The sequence below is a fragment of the Halichoerus grypus genome, chromosome 7 (genome assembly GCF_964656455.1).
Source record: "Halichoerus grypus chromosome 7, mHalGry1.hap1.1, whole genome shotgun sequence".
In the NCBI taxonomy this organism is placed as follows: Eukaryota; Metazoa; Chordata; class Mammalia; order Carnivora; family Phocidae; genus Halichoerus; species Halichoerus grypus.
Window position 1 is genome coordinate 31,225,273 of NC_135718.1, and position 15,179 is coordinate 31,240,451.

General features: G+C 50.2%; 1 protein-coding gene across 1 annotated transcript in view; it reads left to right on the forward strand.

Annotated features, from left to right (window-relative positions):
- Window positions 1–2,299: 2,299 nt before the first annotated feature.
- TLL2 (tolloid like 2) overlaps window positions 2,300–15,179 on the forward strand; it is a 116,129-nt gene continuing 103,249 nt past the window's right edge. The window contains exon 1 of the mRNA XM_036111621.2: window positions 2,300–2,701. Within this exon, the coding sequence (XP_035967514.1) occupies window positions 2,509–2,701 (193 nt within the window). The 5' untranslated portion in view covers window positions 2,300–2,508. The remainder of the gene's footprint in view (window positions 2,702–15,179) is intronic.

Genomic DNA, 15,179 nt, shown 5'->3' on the forward strand with positions numbered 1-15,179 from the left:
GTTGGGTGGAGGACAGACATCTGACTAAATGGGGGAAATGCTTGTATACTTGGCAGGCTTTCCACAGGACCATGAGCTATGGGGGAGGAAACCCACAAAAATTATGAATAATCATGGATGTAATGGAACTACGATGAGCAGCTTTAGAGCATAAAGCCTTTTATTCTACCTCTAGTTTTCCCATGGGATTTAAATTTAAAAATGCATATTTTAAAAATTATGTGAACCCAGATTAGAGTTTAATATATAAAAGTAATTTGTGAAATCAGGAACTATGGAGGTGATAAAAATTATTAACCATCCCTTTTCAGCTGTTCCTATCTAATCTCTCAATACTGTGATCCAAATGTTTTGTTGCTATTTTTTGACTGAGAGCCAAAGTAGCAGCAAAACAAGGCTTCTGACATAAAACTGTGCAGCTTGCTCATTCAGGAACACCACTGTCTTCAAAATATTTGGACAGAGACTGTTGGTGAGAAGACCTGGCAGCTACTCACCAGGTGGGGATTAGAGGCAATAAAAGCTCACAACCTCAGGGCTTGTACAAGAGGTCTCCTGTAATGTCCTACTTTCCAGAGGAATTCCCTGCTAATGAGGAAGCCAGTTGGCTCTTTGCCTAGTGCCATCTGGAGACCTGGAGGTGTCACAGAAGCTTGTTAGGCTTTTTAGATGTTGACTTTGTGGACTTGGTGACCTTCATTGGGTTCAATGCAGGGAACTATGGCGTTGGGTTTGACTCCTTCCAGCATTCAGGCAGAAATGCCGTTCAACCCCTTCCCACACCTATCGCCTGTTTAATGGCCACTTGGCCTCTTCCCTGCCATTTGGTGACGTCCATTCCCCCCAGATTTCTTTCTCCCACTTAGGAGTTCCAAATCAGATCATCTTGCCCAATCTGGGTCCATTCTGTATGTGCCCATTCAATGATGAAACAGGGTCAACTTGGATTTCTTTTTAAGGGTGAAGACAAAATACCCAAAAGCCACCTTCCAGTGGTTAAGTTTTGAACCATTACTGATTTGAAGGACTTGTTATCCTAGTTAATAGGTAAGACAGATTACCATAATGCAAGAAATTAGAGTCCTGTATATAAAGCCCAGCTCTGGGCTCCGTGTCAGCTAGTTTGTCATTAGTGGCTGTGAAATCATGTGGAAACCCAAAAGGAAGTTTAGTTCATTTTTTGCTTGCAGTTTAAATGAAAAAAGATTCTACTGGGTGTGATGCTGAACAATCTCTACACATTGGTGTGTTTTACTCCTTGATTAGGGCAATTTTGCTTGCATAAAAAGGTCTTTGAAATGCCTCATGGTAATAGTACTTTTTATGTCTATAAAAATGGCTCAGCTCTGACAATTTTTACATTTAAGGTACAGCGTGGGAGTGGGTTTCAAATATCTCTTGATTATTCTTCTAAATTATTTGGGCATATGTTTTTAATTGGCAAAAAATAACCAGACTTCAGAAATTGGTCATTTTTATTCCATCAAGTTAATGGTGAGTGGCTTATTTAATAAAAACATGTCTGTAATGTAACACAAATAGCACGCGCAGCTGTTCATTTGTCAATCTTTTTGCCTGTATGAGGCATCTTAAACAGTTTTGCTAAAGGATAGGGTCACCAAGAGGGGAAATCTGTCATTTTAAATAATTCTTCCCCTAAGGCACCGTATCACCAGCCACTACGTTGGATGAGGTGGGTGCTGCAGCAAGCGTCCTTCGTGGCTGGACGAGGGATGTTGAGAAAGCTGAGAGAATCGTAATCTTTTATTTTTTTCTGAGCTGAAAGCTACCAGCGAGAAGATTAACTTCATTCCTCAGGAGAAACGATTGTCCGAAAGCACAGAGCCAGTCGGTTAACGACGCGGACCGGCACACCGGGCTCCTGGTCCTGAGCTCGGAGCCGCCGCCACTGCTGCCTGCCTTCGCCCACGTGTGCATCAGGGAGTTGTAAAGTGAGTTACGCCAACAAATAAGGCGGGAAGTCCAGCCTTGATCTTCAGGAGCAACGTTCTCGGGGGCCAGAGGCCGAAGTGGCGCCGACAGAAGGGCGCCCTGGGCTCGGTGGGAGCTCCGCGGGCCCCGGGGTCCTTGCCTTCAGCATCTTCACCTCGCTCCCCTTCCTCCGAAGTTGCGGAGGTGCCTGGAAGAGGAGGGGCCTCGCCTCGGGCGCCCGAGTGATTGGCTGCCCGGGGCCCCCGCCGAGGGCTGTGTGGTCCAGCCCGGGTGGAGAGGGGCGGAGCGGCCACTGCTCCAACCACCGCCACCACCGCCACAGTCGCAGCCGCCGCAGCCTCGGGCGCCGGGCAAGAAGCTCCGAGCGGCGGCTTCCCGGGCGCCCCGACGCGGACCGGGGCGCCGCGCTCTGCTCGCTCCGCGCCCGAGCCATGCCGGGCAGCCGTGCGTAATCGCCGCGCCGCCGCCGCCGACCTGCCCCTGTGCGCGGTCCCTGGTCCGAGCGGAGCTTTCCGTGCACGCAGCTCCCTCGTTCTCCGTCGGCCCCTCGCAACCATGCCCCGGGCGACTGCTCTCGGGGTCCCGGTGCCCCTGGTGCTGCCTGTCCTGCTGCTGCTGCTACCGCCGCTGCCCCGCGGCGCCGGGGGGCTGGCGGAGCTCTCGGACGCCGCCCCGGACTATTCGGCGCTGGAAGGCGAGGAGGGCGCGGAGCAGCAGCTGGAGCATTACCACGACCCGTGCAAAGCCGGTAGGTGCCGCCGCCGCCGCCGCCGGGGAAGTCCGCAGAAGTTTGCCTTTGAAATGCAAATGAGTGGTGGGCAAGCCTGCGCGGCCGTCTGTGGGGCGGGTCTCCCTCCCCTCCCCCGAGATCGCCCGGCTCCCCGGGAAAACAATGCCACTCCGGCTGGGACGTCCCGGCCGCGGGCCTGCGGCGCGCCCCGGGTGGCAGCCTCGGGAGCGTTCCCACAGCCGAGGAGGGCGGGCGCCCGGGCCGCCTGACAGCCAGGTGCTCCGCACTAGCGGCCGCCGGACGCGCGGGGCTGGGCGCGCAGCTCCCAGGCTCGGAGGGAGCCCTGGCGCCGGTTTCCCCGCGTTTGCAAGTTGTGCGCAAAGTTTCCCGAGATCTCGTGCCTGCTCTTGGGAAGAGAAGAACAAAACCCGAAAAGCTGCACGGCGGGCACAGGGAAAGTGGTAGCTGAGGGAGAATGCGCGTGACCCGCGTTGCCGCCAAGTTCCCTGTAGCCCCCTCAGCGTGGTCCGGGTCTGGGGGGCGCGGAGATGGAAGCCGGCACGTGCTCTAATCCCTCAGGAAGCGGCGCCCCGGGACGCGCGGGTCTTTCTGGCGCACATCGGGCCGGGGCGCCGCGGCTCCCTTCCCGGAGCCACCAGCCGGCTCGTGGGCCCCCAGGGGCGTGGCCTCCGAGCCCAAGCGCTCCGGGCGGCAGCGCCGCCGGGGCCCGGGCGCAGGTTCCCGAGAGCCCACGAGTCTGGGGAGCTCCGGCCGGGACCGCTCCTGGCCGGCGGCCGGCGGCCCGCAGAGAGGAACACACGGAGCGGAGAGCGCGGCCTCCCTCCTCTCCCCGTGCTGTGGTCGGCCCGGGCTGGGGGAGCGCCGTGGCCAGGGGCCCCACTTCTTCACTCCCTGGAGACCTCTGGTAGTCTCAGTTGCCTCATGTCTAAACTGGGGACAGTATTATAGGAGGTCTCATGATGTATGGGAAAATTCTCTGCAAATGGAGTAATGAGATGGTCCTGTAATGACCCGTATTGTTACTGCAGCGGCTATGGGCTAGGTTGGGGGTCGGACAGATGAGAACTGGGCGAAGTCTGGGGGAAGACCAGGTCACTAGGAGGCGGGAGGACCCAGAGGCTGTGAGACCTGAGTATCTTGTGAAGGTTGAAGCTCAAACCAGGCTTGAGGGGCCTGGTCTTACCTTGCAGGAATAGTCCTCCAGAACACCCACCTATTGCTGTACCTGGTGGGGCTTCTGAGTTAAGAAGGTGGGCAGAAATGTTGGTTCCTGGGTCATTTGAGAAAATGTCAGCAGGTAGCATGTCCCGACCGAGGTATCTCAGTTTGTCATGGGACCCAGCCCATGAGCAGGGAGAAGTCTCTGGAGCACTGTTGGAATGGTGGTGACCTTGCCTGGAAAGAGACTGAGGCTGTGAAAATGGGGCGGGGTCTAAAGGAGATGAATCAACCATCCCGTGAGCCTGTCAGATCCTGGACTCTACTGGATGTGTGCTGGGGCCTCTGGGCCCCGATGTGGGCAGCTGGGGCCTCGACTCGGGAAGCCATCAGTCTGTTCAGGGATGTACTGAGCACCTCTGGTATGCTGGGTGCTGCAAATCCGGGTGAAAGAGGCACAGGTCTGTCTGGGAGAGCCCTCCAGCTCCCAGTCGCAGCCTTGTGGAATAACGGTAAGGCAGGTTTGCCTCCAATAATTTTGTAGAAAATGGTAGATAACCAGGGCATGCGTGTTCTGTGACTCTTCGCACACAGGATGGGGTGGGCGGGCCGGGCTGGAGAGTAGAGGATCTTGGGAGCTTGGTTTCAGCCCGCTCCAGGCAAGCTCCACAGCCATCCTTGATCTTCAGTCGCCTTGGCCTCTCCTTAAGCTGTGCTCATTCTAAGAGTGGCCAGAAGAGGGCGATGGCAAGGGAAACCTGGGGAAAAGGTCACATCTCAGTCTGTCCATGCTTCTGGAAATTCCCAGAGCTAGGAAAAGCCTTCTGGAAGGACAAAAAGCAGTTCACCAGGGCACTGAGATCTCAATGGAAGGACATGTGTCGAGGCTGAGGGGGAACACTGCATTTCCTGGTTCCACATTTAAACCAAATGTTTAGGGGCAGCCTCTCATCCTATCCCAGTCAGTCCCAACTTCTGACTCCTCTGCCAAGAAGGAGGGCTTCAGGGCTTTGAATCTAAAACACCTCCCACCTGCCCTTTCTTGAGTGGGACACAGTGCATTATGCTGCAGACACAGTGCAGGGAGGAGAGTCGGGGATCTGGTCCTGGCCTCTTGGAGCTGTGTTACCTCGGACAAGTCCCCTCCTCTTGGGGTCTCAGTTGCTCATCTGCAGGATAAGGTGGTTAGACTTGTTAGGGTTGCAAACTGACAGGCCCAGAGAGCTGGTTCTCTTGGTCCACGTCTGTCAGCTGTCTTGCCCTGTGCCCACTTCACACCTTGTGGGTGTTTGAATTTGCGCCCCTGGCTCCTTCCTACTTAGTGTTCTGTGGTTCTATGACCTTTGCTTCCAGCTCAGCCTCTCAGAGGCTGACCAAACTGGTAAGTGTTTCACTGTTTACTATTTTACTGTTTACCATTTCACCGCTTTTACCATTTTGAAAACCATTTTTTTTTTTTTTACCATTTTACCATTTATGAATTTTATCATTTCCTCTGCTGTTTACATTCTGTGTGACCTTGGGCAATACACTTAATGTCTCTGTGCCTTAGTGTCCTTGTTTATAAATGAGGATGATTCCAAATAGATTAAAGTGCTTAAAACAGCACCTGCTATCTATGTAGGTTCTTTACAAACAGGTTTTCTAGAAACTTGTTAAAGGAACATCTTCATGTGGACCTTTGAAGCAAGTTTTAAAGTGTAACATTTAAATTTACTAATGAACAATCTACTTAATGCTGTAAAAAGGGATGCTTTTCAAATCAGATGCTGGTGGAGTGGGAGTGAATGTGTGCGGTCCTCCTGGCCTGGGGCTGGTGAGGTACACTGGTCTTTCTGGGCACGGTCTCTGCCTAGCAGTCCACAGCTCTCTCTGCTGGTTTTTTTTTTTCCATCTAATACTGTAAGTGCAGCCAAGGGTTCAATTGATAGTGAATTATAAGATATCCTCCCAACCACCATGCCTCTGAGAGCAACCTTTGCAAAGCTTCTGAGGGCTTCTCCTGCCTATTTGCTCTCATCCACAATTCTTTAGCTGGATTCAGGACCAGAGGCCTGGGTCCTTATTCCTTTTACTCCCTGTGTGGCCTTGAGCAAGTCACTTCACCTCTCCATGCCCCAGTCTCTTCATCTGCAAAATGGGGATGAGAATAAACCACTTGCCTTATAGGGCGGGCCTGTGGCTAGTTGTAGCTAGATTCCTCAGACAAGGACTTGTGTGTCAATAGTTCGTTTGGGAGGTGATCCCAAGAAGCAGGAAGAGTAGAACAGAGAAGGAGGAAATCCAACGAAGGGAGTGAATTGAAGTAGCTGCTTTTGTTGATGGAGTCTTGCACCCACCAGGACCTCTGCAAAGCATCCAGAAAGTCTCATAGAATTCCTTGCCTATACAATAGGGGACTGGAGCATTTCTCCAAAGAAATGCTGTCCTTCATTATTTGCTCCCTGTTCTTTTGATTCCTGTGTAAAAAACCACCCAAACTCGGTGGTGTAGAACAACAACCATTTTATTGTTTTGGTGATTCTGCAGGAGTTTGGAAAGGGCACTACAGAGGTGATTTGTCTCTGCTCTGCAGTGTCTGAGCCTCTCCTGGGAAGATTTGCAGGCGGTGGTGATGGAGGTGGGTGTGACTTGACAGCTGGGGGCTGGAATCATCTGGAGCTTCATTTGGGAGCCTGCAAATGGCTTCTCTGTGTGGTCTCTCCATGCGGGCTAGTTGGGCTTCCTCACAGCATGGCAGCTTGATTCTAAGTGCTCACATCCCAAGAGAACTAGATGGAGGTTGTATTGCCTCGGGAGCTGCATATCGTCATTTCCACCATGGTCCCAAGCCTTACCAGATTCCAGGGAAGGAACCTAAACCCAGCTCTCCACGGGAGGAGTATCAAAGTCACATTGTTAAAAGAGTTTGTGGAATAGGGTGTATTGCCTCAGCCAGTTTGGGAAAATAGGACCTGCCATGCCCCTCCAGGCATTATTTCTGGTACATGCAGCCTGCATCTGTGTGTTCAGGCACCATGGTCACTAACAGATTCAGAAAAAGTTCTTAAGCAGAAAAGTGGGGAGACAGGCAGTGCTGCATGGAACGGCCCAGAGTTAAGTTGAGGATGTGTGACTTAGATCACCAAAATTGTCTACATGAAGCTCAAATGATGCAAAAGCGCTTTGTAAACTGTAAAGTGCTGTGCAGCCTTCTGGATTTACTAAACCCAAGGAAACTAGCCGACAGTCAACTTCCCTTTCCAGCTGGCGGCTTGATAAATCCCAGGGCCTTCCTCACTACTCCATGTTCACCTATGATAAAAACATGTATTGCTACATAAATGAATATCGTCAGTGCTCCCTGATGGCTAATGGCGTATGGCTTAGGAGCCAGTGGTGAGGGTGCTGGTCTGGAAGCTACTCTTCCCTTCCCACACTTTCAGACCTTACTTCTGCCTGAAATGTGGGGCCCTAGTCTACCTTGTCAGACTCTCCCAGACACAGTGACTTCACCCATCAGCTCCTGATTTTCAGAGCCCCCCAGAGCCCTCGAGGACAGTACTCTCTGGGGCAGCCAGCAGCCCTCACATTACCAATGCAAGGCTGGAATGTCCTAGTCTGTGAGGTCGGGGATGTTTGTCTGTTTCGGTCACTGCTCTAAGCCCAGTGCCTAGGGCGGTGCCTGGAACGTTGTGGGGTACTCATCAGCATTTGCTGAAGGAGGGAATGATGACTTTGGCCCTGTGTGGATTGGGTCTACGGCTGAAGGGATCTCCATGCTCACTGTCAGCCTGGAAAGTAGTGATGCAGACCTGGCCCAGTGGGCTGCAGCCCTCCTAAGAGCGCTCCAAGTTAGGGAGTCCTGGGGTCCTGGGAAGTGCCCCCCCCGGGGGTTTCCATCCTCATGGCAGGAGCAGGTGCCCTGGTTTCTTAAGCACAGCTGTGAGGTTTCCATGGGGCCTCCTAGAGGCCTGTCTCCATGGCACCCCTACTACTCTCTCCTGTCAGACTCCCACCCCCACGGGCCACACTCAGGGCAGGGCAGCTGGCATTTTACAACTTTATTTTCATTCCTACTTGTCATGGTGTCCTTGCTGATGGGCAGGTGCTGATCTGACGGAGTCAAAATATTTCAGGGCTATATGGAAATGGAAGTTTATTTTCCCACTTCTCCAGGCAGGAGCAGCATCTAGTTCATCTCTCTTTCTAACCTGTCACCCCCTGAAGTGCACTAGGGCAAGGCCTGAGGTGGGGAAGAGCACAGGCTCTGACAGACCTGGATTCAAAACCTGCTGCCTGTGCAGGGCTTTGTGACGGGGAGTAAGTTACTTAACCTCTGAGCCTCCGTTTCCTCATTTGGAGAGAACTGCTAATAGTCACTGTTCAGGACTGTTGAAAGGATTACGTGATTCAAGCACAGCTTCTGGCTTGGGCAAGCGTTCCGTGACTGATGTGTACATCATTAGAACACAGAGCAGGTACTCACAGCCCCTTCTTGAGCTCTTTGTTGACATGCTATAGAGGAATTTGAATTCTTTTAGTAAATGAACAACTGATTTCATGTAGTGTAGTTAGGGATTCTTACATTCAGACCTGAAAATTATTGGTAAATGGTGTCTCCTAAGTAGTTGAAGGATGAATGTTATGGTATGTGAGTTATAGCTCAATAAAGATTAAAAAAAAAAGTACGTGAAGGTGAGGACGGGCCAGGGCTGAGTTGGGTGAAGAAATACATGGTCTTGGCCCCTCAGTAACTGTCATACAAAGACACAGCAACTCAAGCAAGCAGAGCCAGTGTGGCCCTCAGATGCCCAACAGGACCCAGAGGTCCCAACAGTGGGCAAGACTCACACTGGGGCGGGCAGTGTCTGGGAGAGGAGAGGCCTGGAAGGGGCACACCTTGACCCCCTTCGGATGAGCATAGTCCAAGAGCTGAGTGAGAGCAGGAACTCCATCCCATTGATCCTGACCCAGCCCCAGGAGTAAACAGGCAGCTCTGTCAGTTCCCATTTTGCACATGGGGAAACTGAGCTTCATGCCCAGACCTTCTGCCTGACATTGATGGTCCTGTGACTTCTGACGTTGTCTTTGTAGACGGAGCTCAGGTTCTGAAGACAAAGTCCTCAATGGTATCATCCAATGTGGATCCCCGACTCTGACATCAGTGGAGCCCACTGTTCTCTTCTTTCTCTTCGCCAGCCCTGCAGTGATCAGTGTCTCACACCCTCTTCTGGGAGTGGCATGTATGTTGGGAGCAAATCCTTTAATCCCCTGCCCAGTGAAACAGAGAGGAGGGCAGGAGCTGAACCACAGAGCCATCCACAGCAGCCCTGGATCTGCAGGGCACCCACCACGCTCAGGGCTGAACGTGACCTTCTCAGCAAGAAGATGCTGCTGATAGAAGCGGGTGTAGACAGGCCAGCAGCTTGTCCCATTCAGCAGCACCTCCCGTGGTGAGTTGGGGACCTTCTGCTTCTTGCTGCTTCTCTAGCCACTCTCAGGACACGAACCAGACTGGGCAGCCTCCTCCCCAGCCTGCTGGTTCTGCACCCAAGCTTTGGAGTAAATGGAATCCTTCAATAAATGTGAAATATTGCAGTAATCCTGTGGCCCTGGAAGAACCCGTCATGCGCAAAAAGTATGTGGCTTAAATGGCGTCCCCTGAACAGCACCACCTTGCATGATGTGAGACACCTGGGGGCTAAGTGGGCAGACTCTAGAGACAAAGTGCCCGAGTTCAGATCCTGGCTGTACCACTTAGTGGCTGTGGGACCCTAAGCAACCTGCTTCAGCCCTCTGAATCTCAGTTTGCTCGACTATAAAATGTGGATACTAATATCTACCACGTAGGGTTATTATGAAGATTACACGAGTTAGTATAGACAAAGCCTTTGAATAGTGCCTGGAACATGGTAAATATTCAGTAAATATTTTTGTTTTTATTACTATCATCTCACAAAAATTCAACAAGGTTTCCAAGTGGCAGGAAACCAAGTATCTGAACAACAGAAGCCAGATGATGTTTCCAGAGCTTTATGTTTCCTGACGACACCGCTGCTCATAGCTCTTCTATATCCAGAGACCTTGGTGTGAAAATAAATGTGCCACAAATGTCATTGGCTTCCTTGATATTATCCTGAGGCAGGGGCAGAGGGGTGGTTCCGCACCCTGCAAGCCAACCAGCTGTGTAGGCCCCACTGAGAAGCCAGCCCCTGACTATTTGGAGATATGTGAATGGTGTTGGGCCTGAGCCTCCATTCAGCCAATGCCCCCCACCCCCCCGACCCCCAGCCACTCTTATTTTTAAAAGCGTTCATTCCTCAGGGCACCTGGGTGACTCAGTTGGTAACTGTCTGCCTTTGGCTCAGGTCATGATCCTGGGGCCCTGGGATTGAGCCCCATGTCGGGCTCCCTGCTCAGCAGGGAGTCTGCTTCTCCCACTCCCTCTGCTCCTCTCCACCCCCAACTCATGCTCTTTCTCTCTCTCTCTCAAATAATTAAATAAAATCTTTAAAAAACAAAAAATAAATAAAAGCATACATTACCCCAAGTTGCAAATAGCTGAGGTGCAAGCAGGACTTGGGCCCACATCATGTTTGATGGTGGCACAGTCCTTCTGCTATGGACACCTAGTCAAGTAATCTGAATAGAGGATGTAACTTCATTGATCCCCAAACATTTGCCTTCTCACCCCTCAGCATGCTTTTCAAAAGGAGAATTACGATATTAACCTTCACAGTGGTTACAGCATTGCCTTAGAGCTTGGGGCCATGCCTGATGGTTTTCAAAGCTCTTTTCCTTCTCCTCTCTCCACTGGTCTCTCAAATAGCCAGGAGATGATCTGAGCACTCATGGGAGATGGTCTGGGCTCTTATGATCTGTGGGCACTGGGAGATATGGTCCAGGTGCACACAGGGGAGAAGCTGGGCTGGGGTGTGTGTGGAACACTGAACTCATACGTGGTGAGACAAGGACCTCCAACCCCTGTTGTCTTCCCTAAGCACATGGCCTCTCCAAGCCTGGAGCCACTTCCCTTCTCCTGGATCCCTCCACGCCGTCAACAAGCACCTCTGTGCTGTCCACTCTGAAGGTCATGTTGGTGTACTTGCTCCCCAGAGCACCATAGCCCACTGCCTCCTCCCTGCCTTTTTCTCTATCCTTGGCTAGGACTCCAACAAGGATAAGACAGTTCTGGCCTTCAAAGTACTCTCAGTCCCAAAGCATCGGGGAGAAATGATACGAAGTGTTGAATGGCATCTGTCCCCTCTCTGTTCCTCCATCCCTTTCCCTGAAGGCCTGGGGCAGTGCCCGGTGTCAGGTTGGTTGAGGATGATGGGTCCAGTCACTCTCTTCACCCCGGAGGGAGAGGACTTAGATGGGTGAGTGGCCGTTGGGAGACAGAGCAGATCAGTGAAATGTCATGTTTAAGAGACTGTTTTTCGCCTCTGGCAGCCCGTGGCATGAAGCCTGCCTCTGTCCTCAGTACGTGTGTGGTTTTGACTCAGTTTCTTTACCTCTTTGAGCTCGTTTCCTCATTTGGAAAATGGGAATGGTATGAAAACCCATCAAATAGGTTTGTTGGAGGATTAAATGAGGCAGTGAACAGAAGTGTTTAGCGAGTAGTTATTAATTGTTGGCTCTTCTCTTTGCGACGGTTACTATTACTCCTGTTATTGTTCCCCATTTAAGAATTTCTAAGTGACAATCTCTCTGTGGCCTGTGTACGCTTATCTCTCCCTCTCAGGGCTACAAAGAGTTCTCTTGGGATCCACAGCATGTGGCAAGTGATAATTTATTGCTCCACAGCTCTCTCGCTCTCATCCATGAAGCAGAGGGAGGATGACAGATAAACCAAATGCATATAAGCAGGTTTCTCATGGTATCCTCTTATCCTGCTCATAATACAGTTCTGCCTGGATGCAAACATAGCAACAGAAACCGAGCTTTCCTGCTGATTGGTTACAGACCTATCTATGATCACGCCACCCTCTAACCACTTCTGTCAATTACCAATAAATATTCTCAAGCTCGTCTGCATGAGCACTTGAGTGTTGACGTTCAGCCCCGAGTCTTTGCCCGCTCCGCCAGCTGGGCCACTTATCTCCAAGCTCATCCTGCAATTTGCACCAAGCCTCCTCCCCTTCCTCCCACCTGGGTTACTGGCCTTGAGCTGATGTGAGTCCTGCCTGAGCCAGTTTCCCACAGGAGCTGGCTACCTTCCACCCTAACTCTTTTTCACGTTCCCGGGTCCATTCTCCTCGCTGAACTGGCACTGGCCTCCCATCCTCTCACCCTGGGCTCAGACTCAGCTTGATTCCCGAAGGCTGGGCTCCGTGGCGGCAGGTACCACGTGGTACCAGAGTCCACCCAGGTGCTTCAACCAGAAACCCCGGTGTCATCCCGGATAGCTGTCTCTTCTTTTCCCTCTTGTGCAGTCCAGCCCAAGTCCTGCCAGTCCCCTTCCTCCATCTCCACTGCCACCGTTTGGCCAGAGGTGGGCTCCCCGCTGGGCTGATTGCGACAGTGCCTGACCCCCTCTCCCTGCAGCCCCACTTGCTTCCTGCAGTCTCTTTTCCACGGCGTAGGCAGAGTGCTCTTTTTGAAACTCACTTTTGATCATATTTACAAAATCAGATCTGCTTAGGACCCTCAGCTTACATATCGTTCCCCCCCCACCCCCGACCCTCCGAGGCCTTCCTAGGCCCTGTTCTCCATCAGGACTCCTCTCTTAAATCTCTCATCACCTTTGTTTCCCTGCATGGCAACTTTCACTGTCCGTTACTGGGCATAGTCAGCGGTGTGATTATTTGCTCAATGTCTGTCTCCATATGAGACAGTGAGCTCCAAGGCATAGAAACTAGACTCATTTGGTTTCCAGGTCAGCAGCACAGTGCCTGGCACATAGTGGGGGTTCAAGCAGTATTTGTGAAATGAAAACCTGAGCAAATGAGATACCAGAGGGATTTGGAAAAGGTAACAATCACCATAAGAAAATCATGGAAGCCTTCCTGGTAAGTGGGGTTGGTAAGCCCTGATCTTGGCCTAGAAGGATGGATGGGATTCGAAGAAGCTGGGGTGCACATTAGGAACTGAGTCAAGGTGAGGTAGCAGGAGTGCTTTTGATGTGTCTGGAGCTGGGGGATTGCTCTGGTTTACTTTGCAGAGTAGCAGAGACAAGACTGAGAGAAGCTTGGAACAGTGGATGTCAAGCTGAGACATTTGAAACATGTCCCTTAGGAAATGGGGAGCTATTGATGTTTCTTGAGCAGAGGACTATTATAATGAAGACATATAATGCTTAGGATCTGTAGAAGCAGGAAATAGGAGGACCACCAGAAGGTCTAGGCCTGGGAGCAGGAGGACCAGACTTGGGCTACGGCCTCGGGAATGGAAAGGAAGGGAAGATAGGAGGGAGATCGTGGGTCTACATGTGGGAGAGGTCCCAAGCTGAGCTGCATCTCGAGATCAGAGTTGAAACATGAATGAGTTCATCAAGGCATGCTCAGTAAGCATTTGGGGTGTCCTTGACGTGGGCAGGAAAGGGAGATTACTTTTTAACATAAAACAGTTTTCTTAATTACACAGCTAATACACATCCACTGAAGAACATTTAGAAAATATAAAGAGCAAGCAAGAGTAAAAATTTCCAGTAATTCCATAGCCTAGAAGTAATTGTTAACATTTGGTTGTATATTCTTCCAAAAAGTTCTTATGTGTGTTTATGTTTTTTCTTTAAATGCTGTACATTCTGCTTTGAGCCTGCTGGTGTTTCATTTTCACTTAGTAGCGTGACCTTCTTTGCATGATAGTAAAGCTGCTTGCGTAATAAATGTACTTCTATAACGTTGATTTAAGTTGCTTTGTACATCATTGTATAGATGCTCTATAATTTGTTTAATCAATCCCCTATTGTTGGCCATAGAGATTTTCCCCAATCTTTTCTTTTGCTTTTATACACAGTGACGCTGGAGTCATCCTTGTTGCTAGATTTTTATGTGCATTTAGCATTAGTTCTTTAGAAAAAATTCCTACATGTGGAATTGCTGAGGCGAAAGTGTAGATGCTTTTAGATTCTTCTTTTCAAACTGTCCTTCACATTTTTTCATTCCTTTGAATTTCCATTAAGATTAACGTTCTGTACCCCTGAAACAAATAATACATCATATGTTAATTTAAAAAAAGATTAACATTCTGTATTCTAGTTTTAAAAATCTTTGCTGGTTTGATAAGAGAAGAATAATTTGCTGTTTCTTCAATTTGCATTTATATTGTAATTGTATGTCCTTTACAAATGATTTTGAACCTTTAACAACTTATTTTGACCATTTGTATATCTTTTGCTATGTGCATTTCCTGTTTGTGCTGTTTATTTCATGTTGTTTTCTTCTTATTTATGAGCTTTTTTTCCCCTTCTCTTCATGCTCATTTTTCTAATTGTATGGTCATTTTTTTAACATTTTGTAGAAACTGTTAAATTTTAGGAACTTCAACCTTTTATCTGTCACGTTTGTCACAAATAATTTTTGGAGAGAAGATCTCTAAAAAGCAGAGAGTTTATTCTGTACCATATCATTCACTTCTTTCGTGGCGATGATTGCGTGGCCGTATCAGTTAAGATTTTGGGTTTGCTAGTAATGGACCCACATTAATTGGCTATGTCCGTCGAGGTCCAGTTGGGAGACTGAAATCACACCAGTAACTGGAGAAACTAATTCAAAAATTTAATATAAAGGATTATAAACTAGCAAAAGGGAAGTGGCTACTGGAGAACTCTAAGGAAAACAGAACGAGCAGACACGCGGAGCAATTACTAGGGAAGGAGTAAACCTGAGAGAGGCCGCCCTCCCCACCCAGACTGAGCTTCTGACTTCATAGGACAGGGTGTGGCTGTGGCTCGCTGAAGTTGGAGAAGCTCACTGAGATGCTACAGGAAGAGATGCCCACTGGAGTATGGGCCGAACTCTGAAGGGTGGACACTGAGGGTCTCCTGAACACTGCTGGCAGCCACTCCATAGGAACTAGAAGGATGAGACGCCTGGAACCGGGAAGAAAAATCCCTTCCTCTGGCACTCTCCCTCTAGTGCCCTCTACTGATAAAGCCTCATGCCATGCCAGCTGGCAAAGGAGGAAGGGTTCGAGGGTCCAGCTCGTGCACCACAAGGCAGGACACAAAAGTGTAGATTTAGAGCTGAGAAACCATATATTGGTCGCTGGAACATCAGTTACCCAAGCTAGAAGTTTCTTTCTCACATCCAAGTCTGGAGGTTCTGCAATGCAGGCCCAGCCAGTATGTCTTCTGCTCCGGGAAATCCTCCGGGACACAGTCTCCTTACAG